Consider the following 18,843-nt stretch of genomic DNA (forward strand, 5'->3'; position numbering starts at 1 on the left):
TAATATGGGAATGTTCAGGTCATGTCTGGATTCTACCGGCTGGACTTGCGTGATTATGTCAGTGCATGTGTTTGTATGTTATCTGCTGATATTATAGCATTAAAGTGTACAGCAGTGATCTGAAGTGCCAAAAAGGAGAGGGTGGTTGGAAGAAGCATCTGTAATTATGCCAGAAAGCGTTCATTTTTAGGAGGGCTTCTTGTTTGTGAGATGGTGTAGGCCGATCTGTGGTGCAACAAGAGGCAGATCTTTATTGACAGCACTGCACTAGATTCAGTCCCAGTGGGAGAGATGCCCTGCCACCCAAAGGGTGTACAAGTCTTCTCAGCTTCTTTTCTTTCTGGCAAAGTAAACCATAATAGCTGTGGCTTTTATTCTGTGGTTTGTGTTTCAGCCTATGGCCATCCTGGAGTCCAAAGTCACAAGTAGAAACTTTGGAAACCTTGTTTATTTAAAAAAAAAAAAAAAAAAAAAAATCACTTCTTTTTTTAGCATGACACAAATATTTGCACATTTATGTTTTTTTATGGTCATATAGAAAAGCTTTAAGAAAATGTATTGTTTGCTTATTCATGGTTCAGGTAAGAGTTGTGTACAAAGAGAACTTTGTGAGATATAAAATTGTAACCTAGTTTGAGATTTCAGTGCGGTCATGGTTGTTTGCTATGCCTCTGTGCCAATGGGTGGTTATCTTCAGTGTGTCCGTACATTCACCCCCAAGCCATCTCAGAGTGCGGTGGGGTGACATCATGCAGGTGTCAGGTTGCAGGGACAAGGAGACGGTTGGCTGTGTGTGGGTGTGCTTATTTTCTCTGGAGGTTGGGCATCGGAACACAGTTCTAAAGAGCAGCTTGGAAGGACAACAGCAAGGATGTGTGTTTAGTCCTGCTCCACTCCCATCCCAGTGAACTTGTGGTGCCCGTTGCCACTTGTATTTCTCAACACGTCATGCTGTAAGTAAAGTTGATGTGCAGTTTTAGCTCTTCAGTGTGACTCTAACTAATAACTATCTATTTGAAACAAGTAGTGTTGCTTCTAGTCACTCATTGTTTTTGCACAGGTGTGGGAGAATGGATTTTAAGTCTTTAGCTTTTTTTCCTTCTGTGGTAAAAACACAAACCTGGATTTTTTGTTTTTGGTTTTTGCCTTCATATAAACCAAAAATTACACACAGTCCTGAATGAGCTTCTAAAACCGGAATGACAGTCACCATGTCGTTCTCTGCAGTTTTATTTTTCAGGTGTTGACTTTCTGCAAGAATAATTGTATAGAGGAGACTAGCTGAACACTAAGAGAAGGTGAAAGTGAAATGTGAATTCACTTTTTTGAAATATGAAATGTGTTGACCAGCAGGCTTTTGAATGCAGTTGTACACTCACTATAGCCAGGAGGCCCTTTGCCTGACTTTACATTGTGTCACAGGTTGCTGTGAATGCTCCACTGTTCTTTTTACTGTGTTTTTCACCTCTTTTAGGCAGCTCCAGACTTCTGCAAGGGGAACATTTCAGTTTAAAACATGCTTAATTGTGTAGTGTAGTTTTGTATTCCTTCATGTAAGGATTTCGCAGTGAAGGGGACGGTGGGTTAGTTGACCCCTGCTAGTCACTCCCAACCCAACCCACCATGTACCCCACATAAAGGTAGTAAGGAAACCTTTTAGCTCGTGCCTGGTTCACAGTGACCCATTGCAGAATGAGTCATACGTTGTGAAGTGGGGCATGATGGCCCCACCCAGCGTGTTGTATTTGTCTTTGGAGGGGGGCTCTATGGACACAGTGGGCCTGGCATAGCATGACTGATGTGTATTTCCAGTAGTTTCTTTAACTGGGTGTAGGTAAAGGTGATAGGCATTGATGAGGGCCTGCAAAGTTCCCTCAGAGACCCAGAGCCCTTATTGACCAGCTCTGGAGTCCTTGCTGAAGCACTAATGGGTGAGTTGAGCACCACTCCCAGGGGCACTGTGACAAGCCTGCGGGATGAAGCAGAACGCTGGAGTATGGATGGATGAAAACAAAGACCCTTTTTTTTTTTTTTCTCTTTCTAAAGCTGACTAAAGAAAGCTTTTGGAGTTATTCTTCCTTTATTTTAACATTATTTTATTGTTAGTAAAACTTTTGTACCAAAATTGTCTACTTAATTACTGCAAATTGCTGTTACTTTAAAATAGAATAAGAGGCTTAAGAATGTATGGATGTTTTAATGTGGAAGGGAAAGTAAAGTCAGACTGGACAGCACATCTGAAACTGAATTTTTATACCTCACAGTGCAGTTGTTTCCCATCCTTGCTGATCATTCTTTCTTACCACAATTTTACTATCCAACCAGATGCTTCCCATTCTCTTTATCTCTTTATGTTAATGGAACAGTGAAATGAGCTCTTTTAATGTTTAACCTCTTTTCACTACTGAGTGGGACACAGAGTTCTGTATATCAGACAGACAGGCACCATTTCTGATGTACCATACTCTCAAATACATATTGGATGTTTTTTTGAGAGCTGTCTACAATCCTCTTACTGCGAGCTGTTATTTTGTTTTTACTGCTGTATATCTGAGACTTTCCTCCAGTTATGTTTATGGCTTGTTTTGAGCCCTGATCCCATCCCTGCCTTCAGGAGTTGTCACCAATGCTGCTGTAGACAGTGGTTCATGGGTGACTGCAAGAGGGAAGTTAAGAAGACAGGCAAAGCCTGTTGTATGGAAAATGGTGTATAATTCCATCAACTGTTGCACAGGTTTTTGTGCTGTATGACACTCCATTAAATTAGGTATATCAGCATACTCTTCACAATCTGAACTTTTATTTCTGATGCTTTGCAGAGTACAAAGAAGAATATTATGCAGTATTTTCCATATACAAAATATCACAACTGGACAGCTACACTCGTGTTGTCTTTCTTTCTTCCTCTTTTCCTCTGATGTCTGTGGTTCTTCTGTATTTTTAGCATTTCCAGCCAAAGGGAGTTTACCCCACCATGCTTCAGTGAACAGTTCAGTAAATATTTTAAAAATGTGTTGCTAAATGCATTGGTGAATGCTTCAGTAAGTATTTCGGAAACGTGTCAGTAAATGTTCCAGTACATGCGTTGCTGAGTTCTGGGGTCTGGTTTTTCCAATTCCTGTTCTCGGGACTGTTGATGTCATGGCCAGACTTTCTGCTTTATTTGTGTTTTAGGTTCTTGTTCATTTCCCCTTCAGTGACAACAGTGAGACTTGCATATGCACAGGTACACAAACACGCACACGAAACCACGTAGGTTTGCATTGACCATAGTTTCCTTTATCCTTTTTCAGTGTACGGTCAGTTCTCCTTTTAACTACAGTTATACTTCCGTGTAACATTGCATTATGATCATTTGTTCAATAAAAATGTTTCTGTAGGAAAAACGAGATTGGGGCCAAACACACAACGTACAGTAATAACCACATACACAAACTAACAGAACACCCAGAATTAAATTAGAAGAAGGCAAAACCATCATCAAAGACATAATCTATTGCAAATAAATGATAACGTACATAGAATAATGAAAGGATATTTAGTTTGTTACACTTTGTTTCTTTCAAAGAGCTTTATAATTTTTCAACTTCTGTTATACCATTATAGCCTTTCTATCATCTGCAGTAGCACTTTGAAAAACCAGAGTGTTTCTTCACATTTTTATCTCTTTGGCCAACCAGGTTTAACTGTAGTGCAGTAGATCAAAATGAATTAGAAATGATAAATAAGCCTTGTATTTGAATTTTTGGAATGGGATGGCTTTCTTCCCACTTTGAATTGGTACAAGTTTGCGTTACATAAATCCTGTTCCTTAGTTTGTTGTATTATGTCATGTATAATTGTGTAAGATGATGCATGCCATCTTGAGTGTGTTTGTGTTCTTTCCACTTTTTTCACACTTTTTCGTTATTTTTTTCACTTGTTCCAGCCATAATGAACTGAAGAAAATAGTTCTTCATAAATGTGAATTTTCCTAAGTCAAACATTCATGTCTTGTGGGATGACTGTACAGAACAATAAATTATACTTTTATGAATGTAGGTTCTGTTCCCTGCTTTTTGAAGTGATACACTGATCCCGTTGGTTCCATAGTGAAGCATCTCTAATTATGCAATGTGCATATATTTCTACCAGCACTTCTTTGTCTGACATTAAACACAGCATCCTGTTTGGTATATAAAGGGAGGTGTTGCTCTCAGGGTGTGTATTTGTATCTGTATTTTTTTCAGGACTGCATGTTTTATGGATTGTAGCATACCCGTCATTGCCTTGGTGCACTGTAGAAACGTGCTGCTCCTGCTGTGCTTTTCTTTTCCCTTTTTAGCTGCAGATTTTATTGCCCCCACCCCCACCGACTTTGTGTTGTGCCATTTCAGCAGACTGTGACCGCTCGCCCTGGGCGGTCCCACCACCAATGCCTACATACCCCCCCTGCCATCTCTCCTTAGGGACCAAGCAGTGTTTTGTTTAAAGATGCCACAGCTTTATGTAATTCACCTCTACCAATCAGAGCAGAGGGCATCACCCCAGAGCAGCTGCCCTGCACCCTATGCCAGAATCTAAATAAACTTGCAGGATTCACGTTTTGGGCTTTTGATGGCTGTACCAGTGTTCTCACTGCTGTGCAATCTGCCCAGCTTCATGGGCTCAGAAAGAGTTATATCTGAATCAAGGCTTTCTTAAGGAGCAGAGACCTAGGAAGTTGTGATGGAGTCAGCTTAGAAGCAGTGAAATTTGAAAAACGTTGTTAATCAATTGATTGCTGAGTGGTATCTGTCTATAGAACTGCCACAGAGACCATAATGGCCTCCTCCACACTCCTTGACTGACGTGTGGATGCTTTGGAGTGGAAGAGACTCAAGGTCGATTATGGCCTTGCACAATAGGACACGTGAAAATGGGAATGCTCGTGAGCCCCGGGATGATCCGCATCAATGCGGGCAACACACAACAATTTGCTGTTGCCAGTATCATTGTAGAATGTTGGTAGTGTTTGCCGGTTGCCTCTATGTCAATGAGTGTGTTTCTTTCAGGATCCAGTTACAGAATACTGCTGGGTAGAAGCAAAAGATGAAGGCAAGTGATCTAGCTGATGACCTTGCCATTCTCTGACTCATTGAAGTGTGTACACTTACTGTTTACCCAGTGGAGTGGGCAATAAAAGCAGTTTGTTCTGGTGGTCTATCATTTGACATATACCTACCAGGTTTTAGCATCACTGCTTGTGTGTTAACTCTAAGTAGGAGTGTGCAAGCTCAGCTTTTAGCCTCATTCACTTGGGAAAGCAAAACATAACTTAACAAAATTGTTGTTTTGAGAGCAACATCAATAAGTGTACATTCTACACTTACTAGAAATGGCTGTTTTATTTCCAAAGGACCATTATCAACATTGCAACTGTTTTCCAAACATTTCTCCGGTATGCAAGTGTGCCTATTTGTCAGTATGTACATCCCATACACAGCCAGGTGTTGCCCTGCCCATCTTTCAGAGGAAGGTGTCCCTGTGTGGCCCCTGTACACCAGATTTGAAGAATCCAGGGTAAAAGCTGAAGGAAGAGTGGCTGTTAAAGGCCTGCGGGGCAGGAAGCTGGAAAACTGTGTCCTTGTGACAATTGACTTTTGAGAATTGGTTTTCTCCTGGATAAAATCTGAGCTGTAAATCGGATCATATTATGTCACTTTCACTCATAAAAGTTAAGTGCCCTTTGCTAGAATTTATTGTAAGTTATTAAATTCTAATTATGCACTGAGGTTCTTGACAGCTGAAGACCATTTGCTGCCATTGGACAATGTTTTGCTGCTTTTCAGTTCCTGCTCTTTATTTTCTCAGAGTACACCGAACCTGTCATCGGAAGTTTTGTGTAAGCTGCTTTTCCCATTAGCATTGTTTAGTGGAAAACTTCCATTCCAACAGACATTTTCGTTTTTTGGGGATGTTAATGCACTCCTATCCATGGGAGCTGGTGCTGGAGCACACCCAAGGGACCTGCTTTCTATCCCTGGCAGGGAGGCACAGTCCCCATGGCCTTTGGGAAAAGGTCAACACCAATGTGGGCCAGGCCAGGCTGGGCTAAATGGCAGGGCCTCACACTGAGAAAGAAGTCCATTGTGTGGTTGTCCTGAGGCTCCACCTAGGGGAAGCAGCTCCATTGTGTGAAATAATGGCTCGGGATTTACTGAGTCCAAAGTAGAAAGGCTATGTGAAATGGCTGGAGACTGGTGGTATCAGGTGCCTCCGCCCCCTCCTGGTCTCATCGGAAACCTGGAATTAGCCAATTCACTGCTTGTTTGCACTTTACCAGTTTGGGGTATCTGCACGGCCTGTTGATAGCTGTGTGTGATGCGAATATCATTGAAATTAGTAATTCTGCACAGTCATGAACAGGTTCGCCACACACATCTGACCTTTTCAGTACCATTCACACCTGTTATGAAAGCACCGTTCTTCTTAGTTTTTCCTTACTGTTCAGTGTCACACTTACCTCTGAGCTGAGTATCAAGTTTCTGCTGTGCTGCGACACAACTAACAGATCTAACTAGGTTATCCCCTTTTGTTATGGTGATTTACATGCTTTCCTGTTCACCAACAGGCTTGTATAGAACTCTGTTGCATGATTGGCTTATTTTCAAAATATGCTTCCAAGCTGCTCTTTCTATGGTCGTCATTCATTGTGTAACAAAGCGGTTTGATGCGTACATGTTCTGTTTACGAGCTGAGTGACAAGTTACTGATCTGCCTGTGCTGCATCCGTCCATTGATTCAGAACTAGGAACATACCCGTTTTGCATATTTTTGTACATGCATCTTTATGAGCATTTTTTTACATCTGTTTGCCTGACTTCTAGGGGAGCAGTACTCCGGTCCTGTGTATGTGAGAGAAGGACACATCCTCGGTGGTCTGCTCTGAGTGCTAAATAAGGACCGTCCTGCGTCGGTGAAACCAGAGGCCAGGGCCAGTCTAGGACTGAAACTGAGCTCCTGTTTCTGGAGCCCAGCATTACTTCTACGATTTAAACTTTTTCCAAGATTTCCTTGTGTTTTAAGGACCCCTTCACATAATCCGTAACCTACAGCGATCCTCAGTTAAAAGCTTATATTGTTTAACAACACTGAATGGTGGTGTGTGTGCATGTGTGTGCGTGCATGGTAATTCCTGAATGCTAAGCTTTCAGGCTTGTATATTCAGGATTGCTTCTTCCGAACAGTGATGTGCGCTCACAGCTTTCTCAGCTTCCCCCGTGACTCTCCCCGCCCTACAGAGCACTGTATGCTGCTTGCTCTGTAATTTTATTTGCACAGAGAAATAACTCCATCTAAAGGAGCTCAGACTGGTTCCAGAGAGGGTGGGGTACAGAGCGAGGGTGAGGTCGGCGCAGTGTGTTACAGTGCTTTTGTGATCGGGGCAGGACCACCGGAGACGGCAGCATCTCCGATTCTTCCACACTGGTTAGAAACCAGCACCGTCAAGGGCTAGAACACGGGTACCACTCCTGGGTTGTGGAAGGAGGAAAGCAGGCTTACAGTCGAAATGTTGAAGTTCAGCACCACCCATGGCTTAAGGTGCGTTTCATTTTTTGTAGTGTTTCCTTCCGGGTGAAGGTTTAGCATTGGTATTAATAGCGGCACTCTGGAGATAAGATCTCTCTCTCTCTCCACTGCTCAGCTTTTGTGCTTGTTATTGTACTATGTACTTCTTGAGATATTGTTTGCACTGTAAGGTTGTTTTATTTCGTAGGGAATTTGGTTGAGCTTAATGTTTCTGTTGTCTGTCTCAGAGCTGGAAATTGAGTGGTTAGCAGCGTGAGGACTTCTTCCAGTTTTACTGTGGTTTAACTCACAGCACATTCACTGGTGTTTATTAATTTGTTTTTGGCTGATATTGTTTTGCTTTGTGTTTTTGAACCTACACTGTTTGAATATTGACTAAAGTCCCCCACAGAGAAGAATGGTATTCCTTACAGTAGGAGTAGGCTTTGTGTTGTTTTATGCCAGGTGTGAAGAGTGTTGGGCTGAACCAGAGTTAAAATGAGGTATTAGGTATGAAGTGAAGGTTTCTCAGAATACTAGTGCATTCCCCCTTTGCCTTCATAGCTGTGACCAGGGAATACTGGATGTCCTAATGCATGTTCTGTAGTGATTTAAACAATAGCTGAAAAATTCATAGCTGAGCACAGGGTGAAGTCTTCATGCTCTTCTTACAGTTGGCTGTGTGGTTTTCACTGGTACATAGAGAGCAAAACAAAGTGCCTTGTGCAATGTGGTTGTGGGAAAAGGTGACATGAGTTCTGTGGTCTTATTCTCTCTCTCTCTCGCTTCCCCTTTGTCTTTAGCCACAATGAACGCAAGGTGACCTGCAAGCACCCAGTCTCTGGCTTACCATCGCAAGACAACTGCATCTTTGTGGTCAACGAGCAGTAAGTCATGTGCCTTTTCTTGCTGCTAGTAGTCATTTAGTGTAAGCACACACTAACTACAGTTCCCTCATATTTACTGCTTCCCTTTGTCCTTCTTCACTGGATTAGCTGCATGAAATGTAAAGCTTGCTGGTCTGTTCTCATGAAACTCTAATACAGTTGTTTCCTTGATTCAGATACTGTTTTTCTCCAAAATCAAGTATGATGAAACATGTTATAGCAAAACTAGTGAAAAAATAAACAAAAGCACTGAAAGTGTTGTGTCTGCCGTACTTTGAGGACTTGTTCAAGAGGACAGATGCAGATGGGAGACAATTGCTCTTTAAGGCAGCCACACACAAACACTACTGCTGTCTTTTTATTTAAAAGACTAGAAGGTGAAACATCCCAGTCACAACGATGACACAAAAGAGGGTAATAACCATATGCAAGTGGTTAAGAACAGGTCTGAGATCAGTGTGACATGAAAAAGCAAACATGTTCTCAGAGCTTTCTGGGGACTTGTTGATCTCCTTCTGTGACCCCCACCTAGACAAGACCTGGGCTGTAAGATTTCTGGACTGCTTAACTGGCCCAGTGGCACCTGCTCCTTGCCGGTGCACGAGCTGACCGGTGACCTCAGTCCTGCTGTGGCTCCAGTGGTAAACATGTCTCTCTCTGAAAGCAGCTCACACTATTTCAAAGAAAGCGGAAAAATGGTCTTGACTCACAACCGGGATGATCGACGACCTGCAGGATTACGTGTCCTTACTTCAGGATGTATCTACGTGTCTAATCACCCATCTAACCTGTGCACTTTTGGGAAACATGGCAGGGTGTCTGAGCACAGTGAAGCATCCTGGGAGTCCCATGACGAGCATCAGTCGGAGCTTTCCACCTGACCCACTGAGAGGACAGCAGCCTTGTTTTGACAGCGTTCTTCCTTGAAAGTCGTATATCTTGGCAGTGCCTCCTTTCCCTATTCCCAGTTTTTTTTCAAGCTCTTCCGGAACCTTAATTTTTCAAGTGCGCAGCACCAAGTGATACACTAGTAATTATAGAGCCAGCAGTGATGTGACATTAATCCTACCAATGTGCTTGGGAGGCCGTGCTATGCGACAGTTTAATAAACGCTGATTTATTGCAGGAACTTCTGCAGCATTTTTTTCAATTAAACATTAAAAAAAAAAAAAAAAAAAAAAAACATGTTGTCAGCTTCACAGATAAGGTCAGCAACTTTTCTTTTTTTTAAAAAAAAAAAAAATTTTCCCTTATGTTAAGAAGTTTGAATCCCCCCCCCCCGTTTGAGTTGGGGGCCACCGGCATGAAGGCTCCGCACTCCTGGGAATGGAACCGAACATAAATAATAAATCACACGTTTGTACCTTTTAATTCAAGAGTCAGCACTTAATTTTATCCTTGTATATTGTTTTCTGGAAATTTTGGCCGGTTGTTGTTCAATGGTGTGACATTCTCCCCAGTGTCTTCCAAAGCATTCCCCCTCTGACTGGTTCCACAAATGCATCACAGTGTGAAGATGCACAGCATCAGTGGCTATTTACACACACACACACACACACACACACACACACACACACACACACACACACACACACACACACACACACACCCCCCCCCCCCATTTGGACTGCTGTGACTGGGCTGAGATGGCATGGCTTCACACAGCACTTAGTCACCAGTCTTTGGGCAGCTTGTTGCTCTCTGTTACTGTTGTTAATCATATCCATCTTGCCAGATTGACAGGTTAGTCAAACGTAAAGTGCTATAATGCTTTTAATTGGATTGCATGACTATCAGAACACACAGTAGGTAGGGTGGGTGGGGTTTCTGCAATTTTGTACTCTGGCAGGAGGAAAGCAGACTGAACATTTGAATGTGGACTATCTGCTGTGCAGTCTGAATTATGACGTAAAGAATGGGTTACCTTACTGCACACGTTATTTCAAATCCACACTTTTTTTTTCGGTTAATGGAGAATCAGACCATTTAAATCTGTGTCCGTAATGCCATTACGGTTATTTTCTTGTTTTTCTAGCGAACACCTTTGTAAAGCTTACTCTACAGATAAATGTCAGTAAATGTCTATTTCCGAAAACTGTATTTTTAAAGGAAGGAAATAGCTGTGATAAAGGCTCCATACAATGGAAAGCATTTTGTTTTCCCTGAGCCTCAAACTTTAAAGTAGTTTTGTATGACTCATGCTCATAAACCTTCTTTCCATCATCTAAGCTATGAGGAAAAGAGTACAGAGCTTTACTTTGGTTGCTACTGTCATGTACAATACTAAATACCACCTTGGAGCATAAGCAGAAAGAGGCCAAGTTTCAGTTTGACATTGAGGTGTGTGTACTCAGTGTGAAAGAACTGTGCTGTGTGGTGCACTGCTTTGCTTCCCTTTCCTTCCAAGTTCATTTCGAGTTTACCTCTTTTTTTCCCCCCCCCTTTGGTCTGTAGGTGTTATTGTTGCCCATGTGCAAATGGGTAGAATCGTAAGTCATATTGTGTAGCAATTTAGTAATTTAGCTGCTGTTTTTATGTGAAGTGACCATTTTCCAATGTTGCCCATCTTGAGCAGGATGTGTTGAGACCTTAGTGCACATCTTAGAGGTGTTTTTTAAGCCGTCACCGTTTCACAGGGTAGATCTTTGTCCTTAACTAGGGTGTTGTTTGCACTGCACATTATAACTTTACTACTGTTTGGTTTCTCATTCTTCTCACTAATGGTGATTATTATCAGGTGGTGATGTGTTATTAGCACCTTTCATGCCACGTGCACCACGCACACGCCACACATGTGCCGGCACTGACCCCAGTCAGGGACATGCTTTCCCTCAGAGCGTTCGAGCTCAACTTAGCACGGTGCTGGGTAGTTAAGTCATTACTGCTAGCATTCATTGTCTGTTCTCAGCATTGTTCTGTGGTTGTTACGACAGTGTAGAAACTGTGCTCAGCAATCCTCGCTTTACTGAAGTTCCTTCATGCTTTTCTTCCTTTTGCTTTTAGCCTGAATTGTGGGAAACTCATTCATCCCATGTTAAACAGGTAATGCTCTGCTTGGGAAAAAATGGATGCTTTGTCATGTCTAATACTAAACGTCATCTGTTTGAGAAGAATGGCATTCACTCATCTTTTTGGTTATTTTATTCTCATGTCATTAATCCTCAAAACTAACATGGTTTTTGGAATCTTTTCCTCGTGAGCTCTTTGAGTGAGATTAGGCATTTTTAGTTGATTGACGTGTATATAGTCAACAATGTACTGTAAAGCAAGTGCTGCAAAGCAGGCTGCTGTAAGACGAAAGCGAATTTTCAAAATCAGTTAGTTAATCCAATGTCAATGTAGCTGATATGTGAATGACTGAATGTGTTCTAGAGGAAGGGGGTGGCTTCCTGGATTTCCACCAAGGCAGTTGAACGGAATATGTGTTCACTTCAAAACCAGATCTGTGAATATGCTGCAAGGAACACTACAGGAATCTAGCCCACTTTTATCATCCTTTTAATACCACCTTAGGAATTTGACTCGGCACACTACTGGGTTCCCTGCCGTCACTTAGCCACACTTGTCATCATTAGCCTTAGATCTACAGTATTGCAAAACAGAAATTTTGTTGTTGCTGTTCAGAGCAAAACTTCATCTGAGGGAGAGCTCCCAGTGCTAGTGGTTAGATGGCACGTCAGCTATAGCTGACCTCAGGCAACGAACCTGAACGCTGAAATTACAGTTCACGCTGTGATGTGGAAGTTATTCAGTTAGGCTGGACTGCAGAGATTCCTCACATTACTGTGGGCTCAAACTGCACTTTCTTTTTCCAATATCTCAGATTTTACAGGTAAGAGCGTATTTCTTTTGTCATGTTTGCTGTCACTTAGTACTGAATTAGTTTGCTTGTTATGGAATTTCACAGCGCTGTTGCTGCCCATATGTGTATTTGCATCAAATGTCCCTCGACAACCTCCTGGCATCCCCTATTTGTTTTTGTTTCCATGTATGTTTGGACATTTACCTTTTAAAAAAATGAATGGAGGTAAGGCTGTGGGACTTACACATCTGATATAGATTAACAGATAAGAAGATGCTGGAGGCAGGGCAAGTTCTTCACGTAAACGTGAACCATTGACAGGCTGTCATTTCAGCGATCTTCTGTGCTCATCGGGTCACCCTTAAAAGTAGATTGACAATGATGAAAACTAGCTGTGACAGGACCTTACCTGGGAGAAGTGACAGCAGGGAGGGGATGGCACTGGCCATCAGACAGGACAGATTTATTTTTAGGTCATCAGCAGACTGGAGAAATGTGAGTGCTGTCCTGCTACATGCAAATTAAGATATTATTCACTACTGCCATATGCAAAAAAAAAAAAAAAAAAAAAAAAAATTTAAAAATGGACAAGAAAGCTATTGATCCCAAAGGAAACTGTGTATGCAAATGTAGACAGACATTCTTTGTAGGCCCCTGAGTGAGGATTCATCAGTATTTCTTGAAATAGCCGTGGAAACGGAAGGAACTAATGGTCCTAAATAGGTGCCAGTAATCCCACATTTACATTAATTTATTAAGATGACACTCTTCTCCAAAGCACCTTATACCTTAAGCTGCTTATAATTATTTACCCATTTATATAGCTGGGTAGTTTTGCTGGCACAATTTAGGTTAAGTACCTTGCTCAAGGGTACTACAGCCAAAGGTGGGATTTAAACCTACAACCCTTGGGTCCAAAGCCAGCAGCTCTAACCACAATGCTACCACTTTCCCTTGCCTCATGTCTCATCCTGCACACTCTGTGGCCTCTAGGTCAAGTGTGCTCACCAGCTCTCAGACAGCACATCCTAGCACTCAGTACATCAGAGAGAGGCTATGTCTTAGCGGACAGGGCCACTATATTCTTCTGTTTCAAATGCTCAACACTCTAAACTAGTCTCAACACTGTTGGCTTAGTCACGGTCACAGCCCTGCTCTTATACCCCCACCGCTGACACACGATGGCATTCAGTCTGACATTTCCCCTGGCTGTTACTACAAACCCAAGAAGTAGTGTTAGTCCTAACTGAGTTACTGGGGTAGTGCACTAACACCCCTTCAAGCTGAGTGCAGCATCAGATAGACACAGCACACACAGTCCATCCCCAGCTGTTGGCTCACGAAGTTGACTTACTTACAACTGCCTTCATAGGAGTGGGCTGGAAGCAGCCTCACAACAGGGTGAGCCCAGAAAGAGTTGCAGTCGACTTGTTTACTTCTGTTTGTGTGGTTATTCTGTTATGGATTTAAAGATAAAATACCACCTTAGGGGTCTTTTGGTGTTTACAGGCATTTGTAGAGTTTGAAAAAGGACCATGTTTATGTGTTTGCTTGTTTCCGTCATGATGGGCTGACTGCACACTACTTGTTCTTCGTTTGTCAGTGTCTTGCACGTGAATGACGAGCTCCTTCCTGTGTTCTCACCTGCTGCTCGCGCCAGTCCGTTGTCTTTAAATCCAACAGTATGCACTAACAGTGTATGTCTGGCATCCTCTGTTGGGAGGTGTGTGTGTTTGGAGTGCCTTCACACTGTATCCTCGTTGATGTAGCACAACATCAGTGCAGCCCCTTGAGGTCTGCAGGGCATGCAGATGTGGCCTGTTCAAGCTGAAACTACATGTGTGCGTGTGTGTCTTGGTGGCCTGCAGGGCTGTGCTTATGCAAGAGTGTGCAGAGCAGAAGTTACAGACCTGGCTGTCCCTAAAACCCATATTTTCCACACATCATAGGCAGGTATTTTTTACTCAGTATTCTCTTTCTGCTAGGCCCAGATGTCGTCGTTCCCACTAGACCTCAGCATTGTACTGACACTTCTTCAAAATGTAGGACATCTCTGTGGAACAAAAAGTTTTGGATCAAATTTTATACATGTCATGGTTTGAGATAAAAATGGAAAACAGTGTTTGTGCGAACTGGAATGAAAGCTTGGTTTAATGCTTTCTAAGTGTTCTTAGAAAATATTCTTGAGAATACTGATCCCTTCTTTGTCCTTCTGCATGAATGTGGTGGAAATGTTGATGCATGTAAATGTATGTCGGCTTCACTTGGGATGGAATTTAAAGTAGTGGAAAGTTTTTAAAAAAAAAAAAAAAAAAATGACCGTAATGAATAATTTTATCATTCTCTACCTATTTCATAATGTTGATTTCAATTGCTGGGGAATGTGTGAGATGAAGGTGAAATTAAATTGCAACTGCAGATACCAGGGCTCATATAGTGGTTTGTGTGCTGCTTGGCACACCGGAGCCATCTGTGGGGGATGTGTGTGCGCCATTCAGTCAGTAACTGGGTTGCTATGTATGATTATGTAGGTTAGTGTGTGCCATTGTGTTTATACTGTCCCTTTCCCTTCTTGACCAGACCAGTCCAGAAGGTGCCAGCGCATGAGAGGAAAGAGAGACCACTGAGCACCATGAGTGAAGTGTCCAACTACACGGGTGGCTCGGACCACACCACCCACACAAGCAGCCCTGCTGGCAGGGTGAGTAACACTTCCCACTACACACCAATTGAACATGTCTATTCCTTTACCTTACAGCCCAAGGAATTAAGGCAATACAGCTGATCTTAGTTTAAGTCTTTATTCGTATTGGCTATGTACTGTAGAAGTATGTAAGGTATACTGTAAAAGCAGAAACTCTTTGGATTCAGTATAACCCACCAAACCAGGCATTTATAGTACTGACTTCTGCGGTTTAAGATCAATTGGAACAGCGTGGGTGATCTTTTGGGTTGCTCGTGCTGACAGGGACTTGGGAACACCTGAATCAGGTTGATCCTCAGCAGGGGAGAAGTATCACACATGTGCCATTGACACTGAGGATGACTTACTGCAAGGTGGGACTGAACCTGACTTGCTTTAGTGGAGACTTGCTGGGCACTGAAATGTGTAAGGTCCTTTGGAAAGAAAGCATTAGGGCAGAAGTTTCATTTTCTCAAAAATCCTTTTTTTTTTTAGAGCATACATATAGGTGGAGCGTCATTGTCATGGTCCTTGTTTATCTACCATTGCAAATCAAACGTTAGGACCCAATGCATTGTCCCAAGATGTGTTTCAGATTTAACAGAATTTAAAAGAAGTGTATATCTGAGTTGTTGAGTTGTTTTGCTTTTTCTTCTGTTTTCCAGCCCTCAAGATCCTCAAAAAAGGTGCACAACTTTGGAAAGAGGTCAAATTCCATCAAGAGGAACCCCAATGCTCCAGTGGTCAAAAGTGGTTGGCTTTACAAGCAGGTATTGTAAACAAGTGTATTTGTGCCTAGGACTTAGAGTAAGAAAGTAGCAGGTGAAGTGGAGTCTTCTTTTTTAACTTTAAAAAAAAAAAAAAAAATCATAAAATGTGAAGTATGTGTTATATTACTGGATTTGTTGACATCTGTGTAATACAGCAGTTTTTTAGTGTACTAGTCTGAGGTTATTGCATGCAACTCCTGTTACACTTGCAAAGCATGCATTTAACTAAAATCTGCAGATGTAACAGTTTTTTGTCCTGCATTGCAGTGCTTTCACAGTATGTTCTGCTAAAAATGGAACAAAGGAGATTTATCTGCTTCTGAATAGGTTTGCCTCAGTGCCTCAGTTGACTACCTCCTTGGTATGACTCTGATTTTGTGTAAAAGGTGGGCCTTTGCTGCCATCCCCATGATGAACACGATCAACCTTCTCTGAGGTTGCAGGTGGTGTCAGGGGTCTTTTCATGTGCCTGTTATTTCACCTTTAGACAAATAACAACAAAGCATAGTGGAAAGCAGTATCAGAAGAAAGAGTTTGCCAGATGCCTGTCTCGAAGCTATTGATGCTGTTGTTTGATACCTCTTCACCTTTACTGGATGCTGTCTCCTGTTGTCATCTTTATTTTATGTTTTTTTTTGGACCGGGGTATGATTGCTATCATAAAGCTGTGGCTTCAAATAGGTCATCATTTACCAAAAACTGCTGGATGGATGGATATTTTAGTGTGTGTAGTTGATAAACCAATTAATTGACATGTTTAGATTATAAATTGAATAAAACAGATAAGCTAATATTAGCTAATATTGCACAGACAGGCGTAACTGTTGAAGAGCAGCGTTGCTGATGCATCATTTCACATCCCGTTTTAAATTGACTGCCAAAGTACAGTTTTGAAAAGATCAAAAGAATCCATTTAACACCTTGTATGAAGAAATGCAGGAGAAATCCATAGCCTAATTCTCGTGGTCACAGGACACGTTTGGCACTGTGTCATTGCCAGTGGAATCACACTGACCGTGCAACCCTACGTGCGACATGCTGACTCCTCAAGTCTTGGTTCTCTCTATGTTTTAGAAGAGAATGGGGGATGAACAGCAGTCAGGGTGTAAATAAACTCTCCATTGCCTCCTAGTCATTTGAACACCAAGACAAAAAACCCTTCATGAATAGCATACACTGATGCTCTCCTGAGAGCTTTAATGGGCAGTAATTTAGTTTTTGTGACTTTGAAGTGCTATTGTACCTCTGTAATGTTTTCTTATGAGCTATGGCATGTTTTATCTGCCACTCAATCGACAAAACACAGCAGGCTGAAATATATTACACATGAAGAAAACATGAGTGTATTGGCACATGAAGGGTACTCGGGATAAACAAACCAGATAATATCAAGATTAGCATTGTCAGTAGGTGAAACAAGCATTTTGGGTTCGTAGTCATTAAGTGATCAAAGGGCCTCACTTTTATGGTTTTAATTGAGGTTGATGTTTAGAACCTGGATGGCAGACACTTTTTGCCTAGTGATGGTTGCATTTGTGTCCTCCACAGGATAGCACGGGGATGAAGCTGTGGAAGAAGAGATGGTTTGTGCTCTGCGACATGTGCCTGTTCTATTACCGAGGTTCGTCTCCTGTTTGCACACATACACAAACGCTCACACATACATACACAAACTAAGTGGGAAGGATAGTGTTTAGCAGCTTCTTGCTGTTATAACCCTGTTTTTTTCTTATAGCCATATTCTCCTTGTGTCTTTATCTTCACGTCCTTTGGTATACTAGCTAAAATGGTCAAATAAATTCGACATATTTTCAAAGAACATTTCTCAGTAGCTGGCAGCAGTTTTTTGTCTAATCCTGTATGTTTATCTCTCATTGTGTGGTTGCTATAGTTTATCACGTAGTCTCTGTGTTTAGTCCCTTTTATTTTCAGTATGACCAAGGCCAGAACAGCCCACATTCACACACAAACACAGAAAGATATTTGACGTAGGCCCTGTGACAAAAAAAAAAAAAATTCAATTAAAAATCCATTCACTGTGGAGTTTGAATACTGGTGTTCATTTCGTCTTTATTATTGTTGTTTGAGTAGATCACACCAGAGACGCCTTTGGAATTGGATTAGGATAATGATAAGTCCACGCTTGCAATGTGATTTTACACTTTAGCAATTATAATAATAGAGGAAGTGAACAGTGGTGGCATCCACCCTCCCACATGTCTAAGTAGTTTATCATGTTTAGACATCAGTGATATGCGAGGACGAATACTGCAGCAGTGTATTAGACATGTAGGCTTGTGGGTGTGTTTCTTCAAACCTGGAACATCAACTTTGTTTTGATGCACAGCAGAGATTTACTTTGAACGTGGCTGTTTTTCTTTTGGTCCGCCTCATGACATCTGTGCTTGTCACGTTGTTTGTGTAACTGCTGCTGATTTAGTTCGTTTGCCCTGGCCCATCACAAGCTCCTCCTTGTTTCCCAGTGTCCTTCAAGAGACCTAAGTGAGCTAGTGAGTCCTGTGTCTGAAGAAGCAAACAGTGAGCTTGGCCCACCCGACCTATTTAACTTTTCAATTTCATTCCCTTGGGTTTTTGTACCTTGTGCAATATACAAATATCCATAGTCTGGAGGGGTTGTTTTTATTTCCAGGCTGGGGAACATGTCTGGACAGATATTGAGAAATGCACTGTGCCGATACCCAAACCTCATCTCTCTCTCTTTTTCCCCCTCCCTGAGCACTTTGCAGAAATCATGTCTAATACATGTTGTGCCGTTTAGAAACGGTGCACATTGTGAACCAGGTGCAAGGGACTTCTCGCTGTCTGATAGTCCTCATCTGTCAGGTGTTGTTCTTAGAACAAGATAGCTCTCTAACGTCTTAGTTTTATTTGGGCCAGTGGCATTTTGCTGGCATCTAAGGTAAACTCAAGCGGTACCTGGCAGGGTAAACAGTGGCACAAGTGAGCTCAGTGGTTGGGGACACCAGGTGGGTTTGTCTTGCGCCAAATTGGTTGTGTCATATACTTCATGCTCACTTCTCCAGTTGATTTTTCATTCCTGTGGTTTTATATCGAGTGGAGTCGTGCTTCTTTTTTGCGCGCATGATTTTTCTGTGGGCTGTTGAATAAAGATGATTAATAAGGCATGGTTGGCCTTGGACATCAATGAGC

General features: G+C 42.0%; 1 protein-coding gene across 12 annotated transcripts in view; it reads left to right on the forward strand.

Moving 5' to 3' along the window:
• plekha5 (pleckstrin homology domain containing, family A member 5) overlaps positions 1-18,843 on the forward strand; it is a 92,605-nt gene that overhangs the window by 42,011 nt on the left and 31,751 nt on the right. For 10 of the 12 annotated variants that reach the window (XM_029247322.1, XM_029247323.1, XM_029247313.1 and 7 more), the window contains 5 exons: positions 8,334-8,417; positions 11,421-11,459; positions 14,800-14,920; positions 15,568-15,672; positions 17,221-17,293. In XM_029247322.1, the coding sequence (XP_029103155.1) occupies positions 8,334-8,417; positions 11,421-11,459; positions 14,800-14,920; positions 15,568-15,672; positions 17,221-17,293 (422 nt within the window). The remainder of the gene's footprint in view (positions 1-8,333; positions 8,418-11,420; positions 11,460-14,799; positions 14,921-15,567; positions 15,673-17,220; positions 17,294-18,843) is intronic. The other 2 variants (XM_029247316.1, XM_029247324.1) reach the window with 1 other exon arrangement.

This window comes from Scleropages formosus, chromosome 21 (genome assembly GCF_900964775.1).
Source record: "Scleropages formosus chromosome 21, fSclFor1.1, whole genome shotgun sequence".
Classification (NCBI taxonomy): Eukaryota; Metazoa; Chordata; class Actinopteri; order Osteoglossiformes; family Osteoglossidae; genus Scleropages; species Scleropages formosus.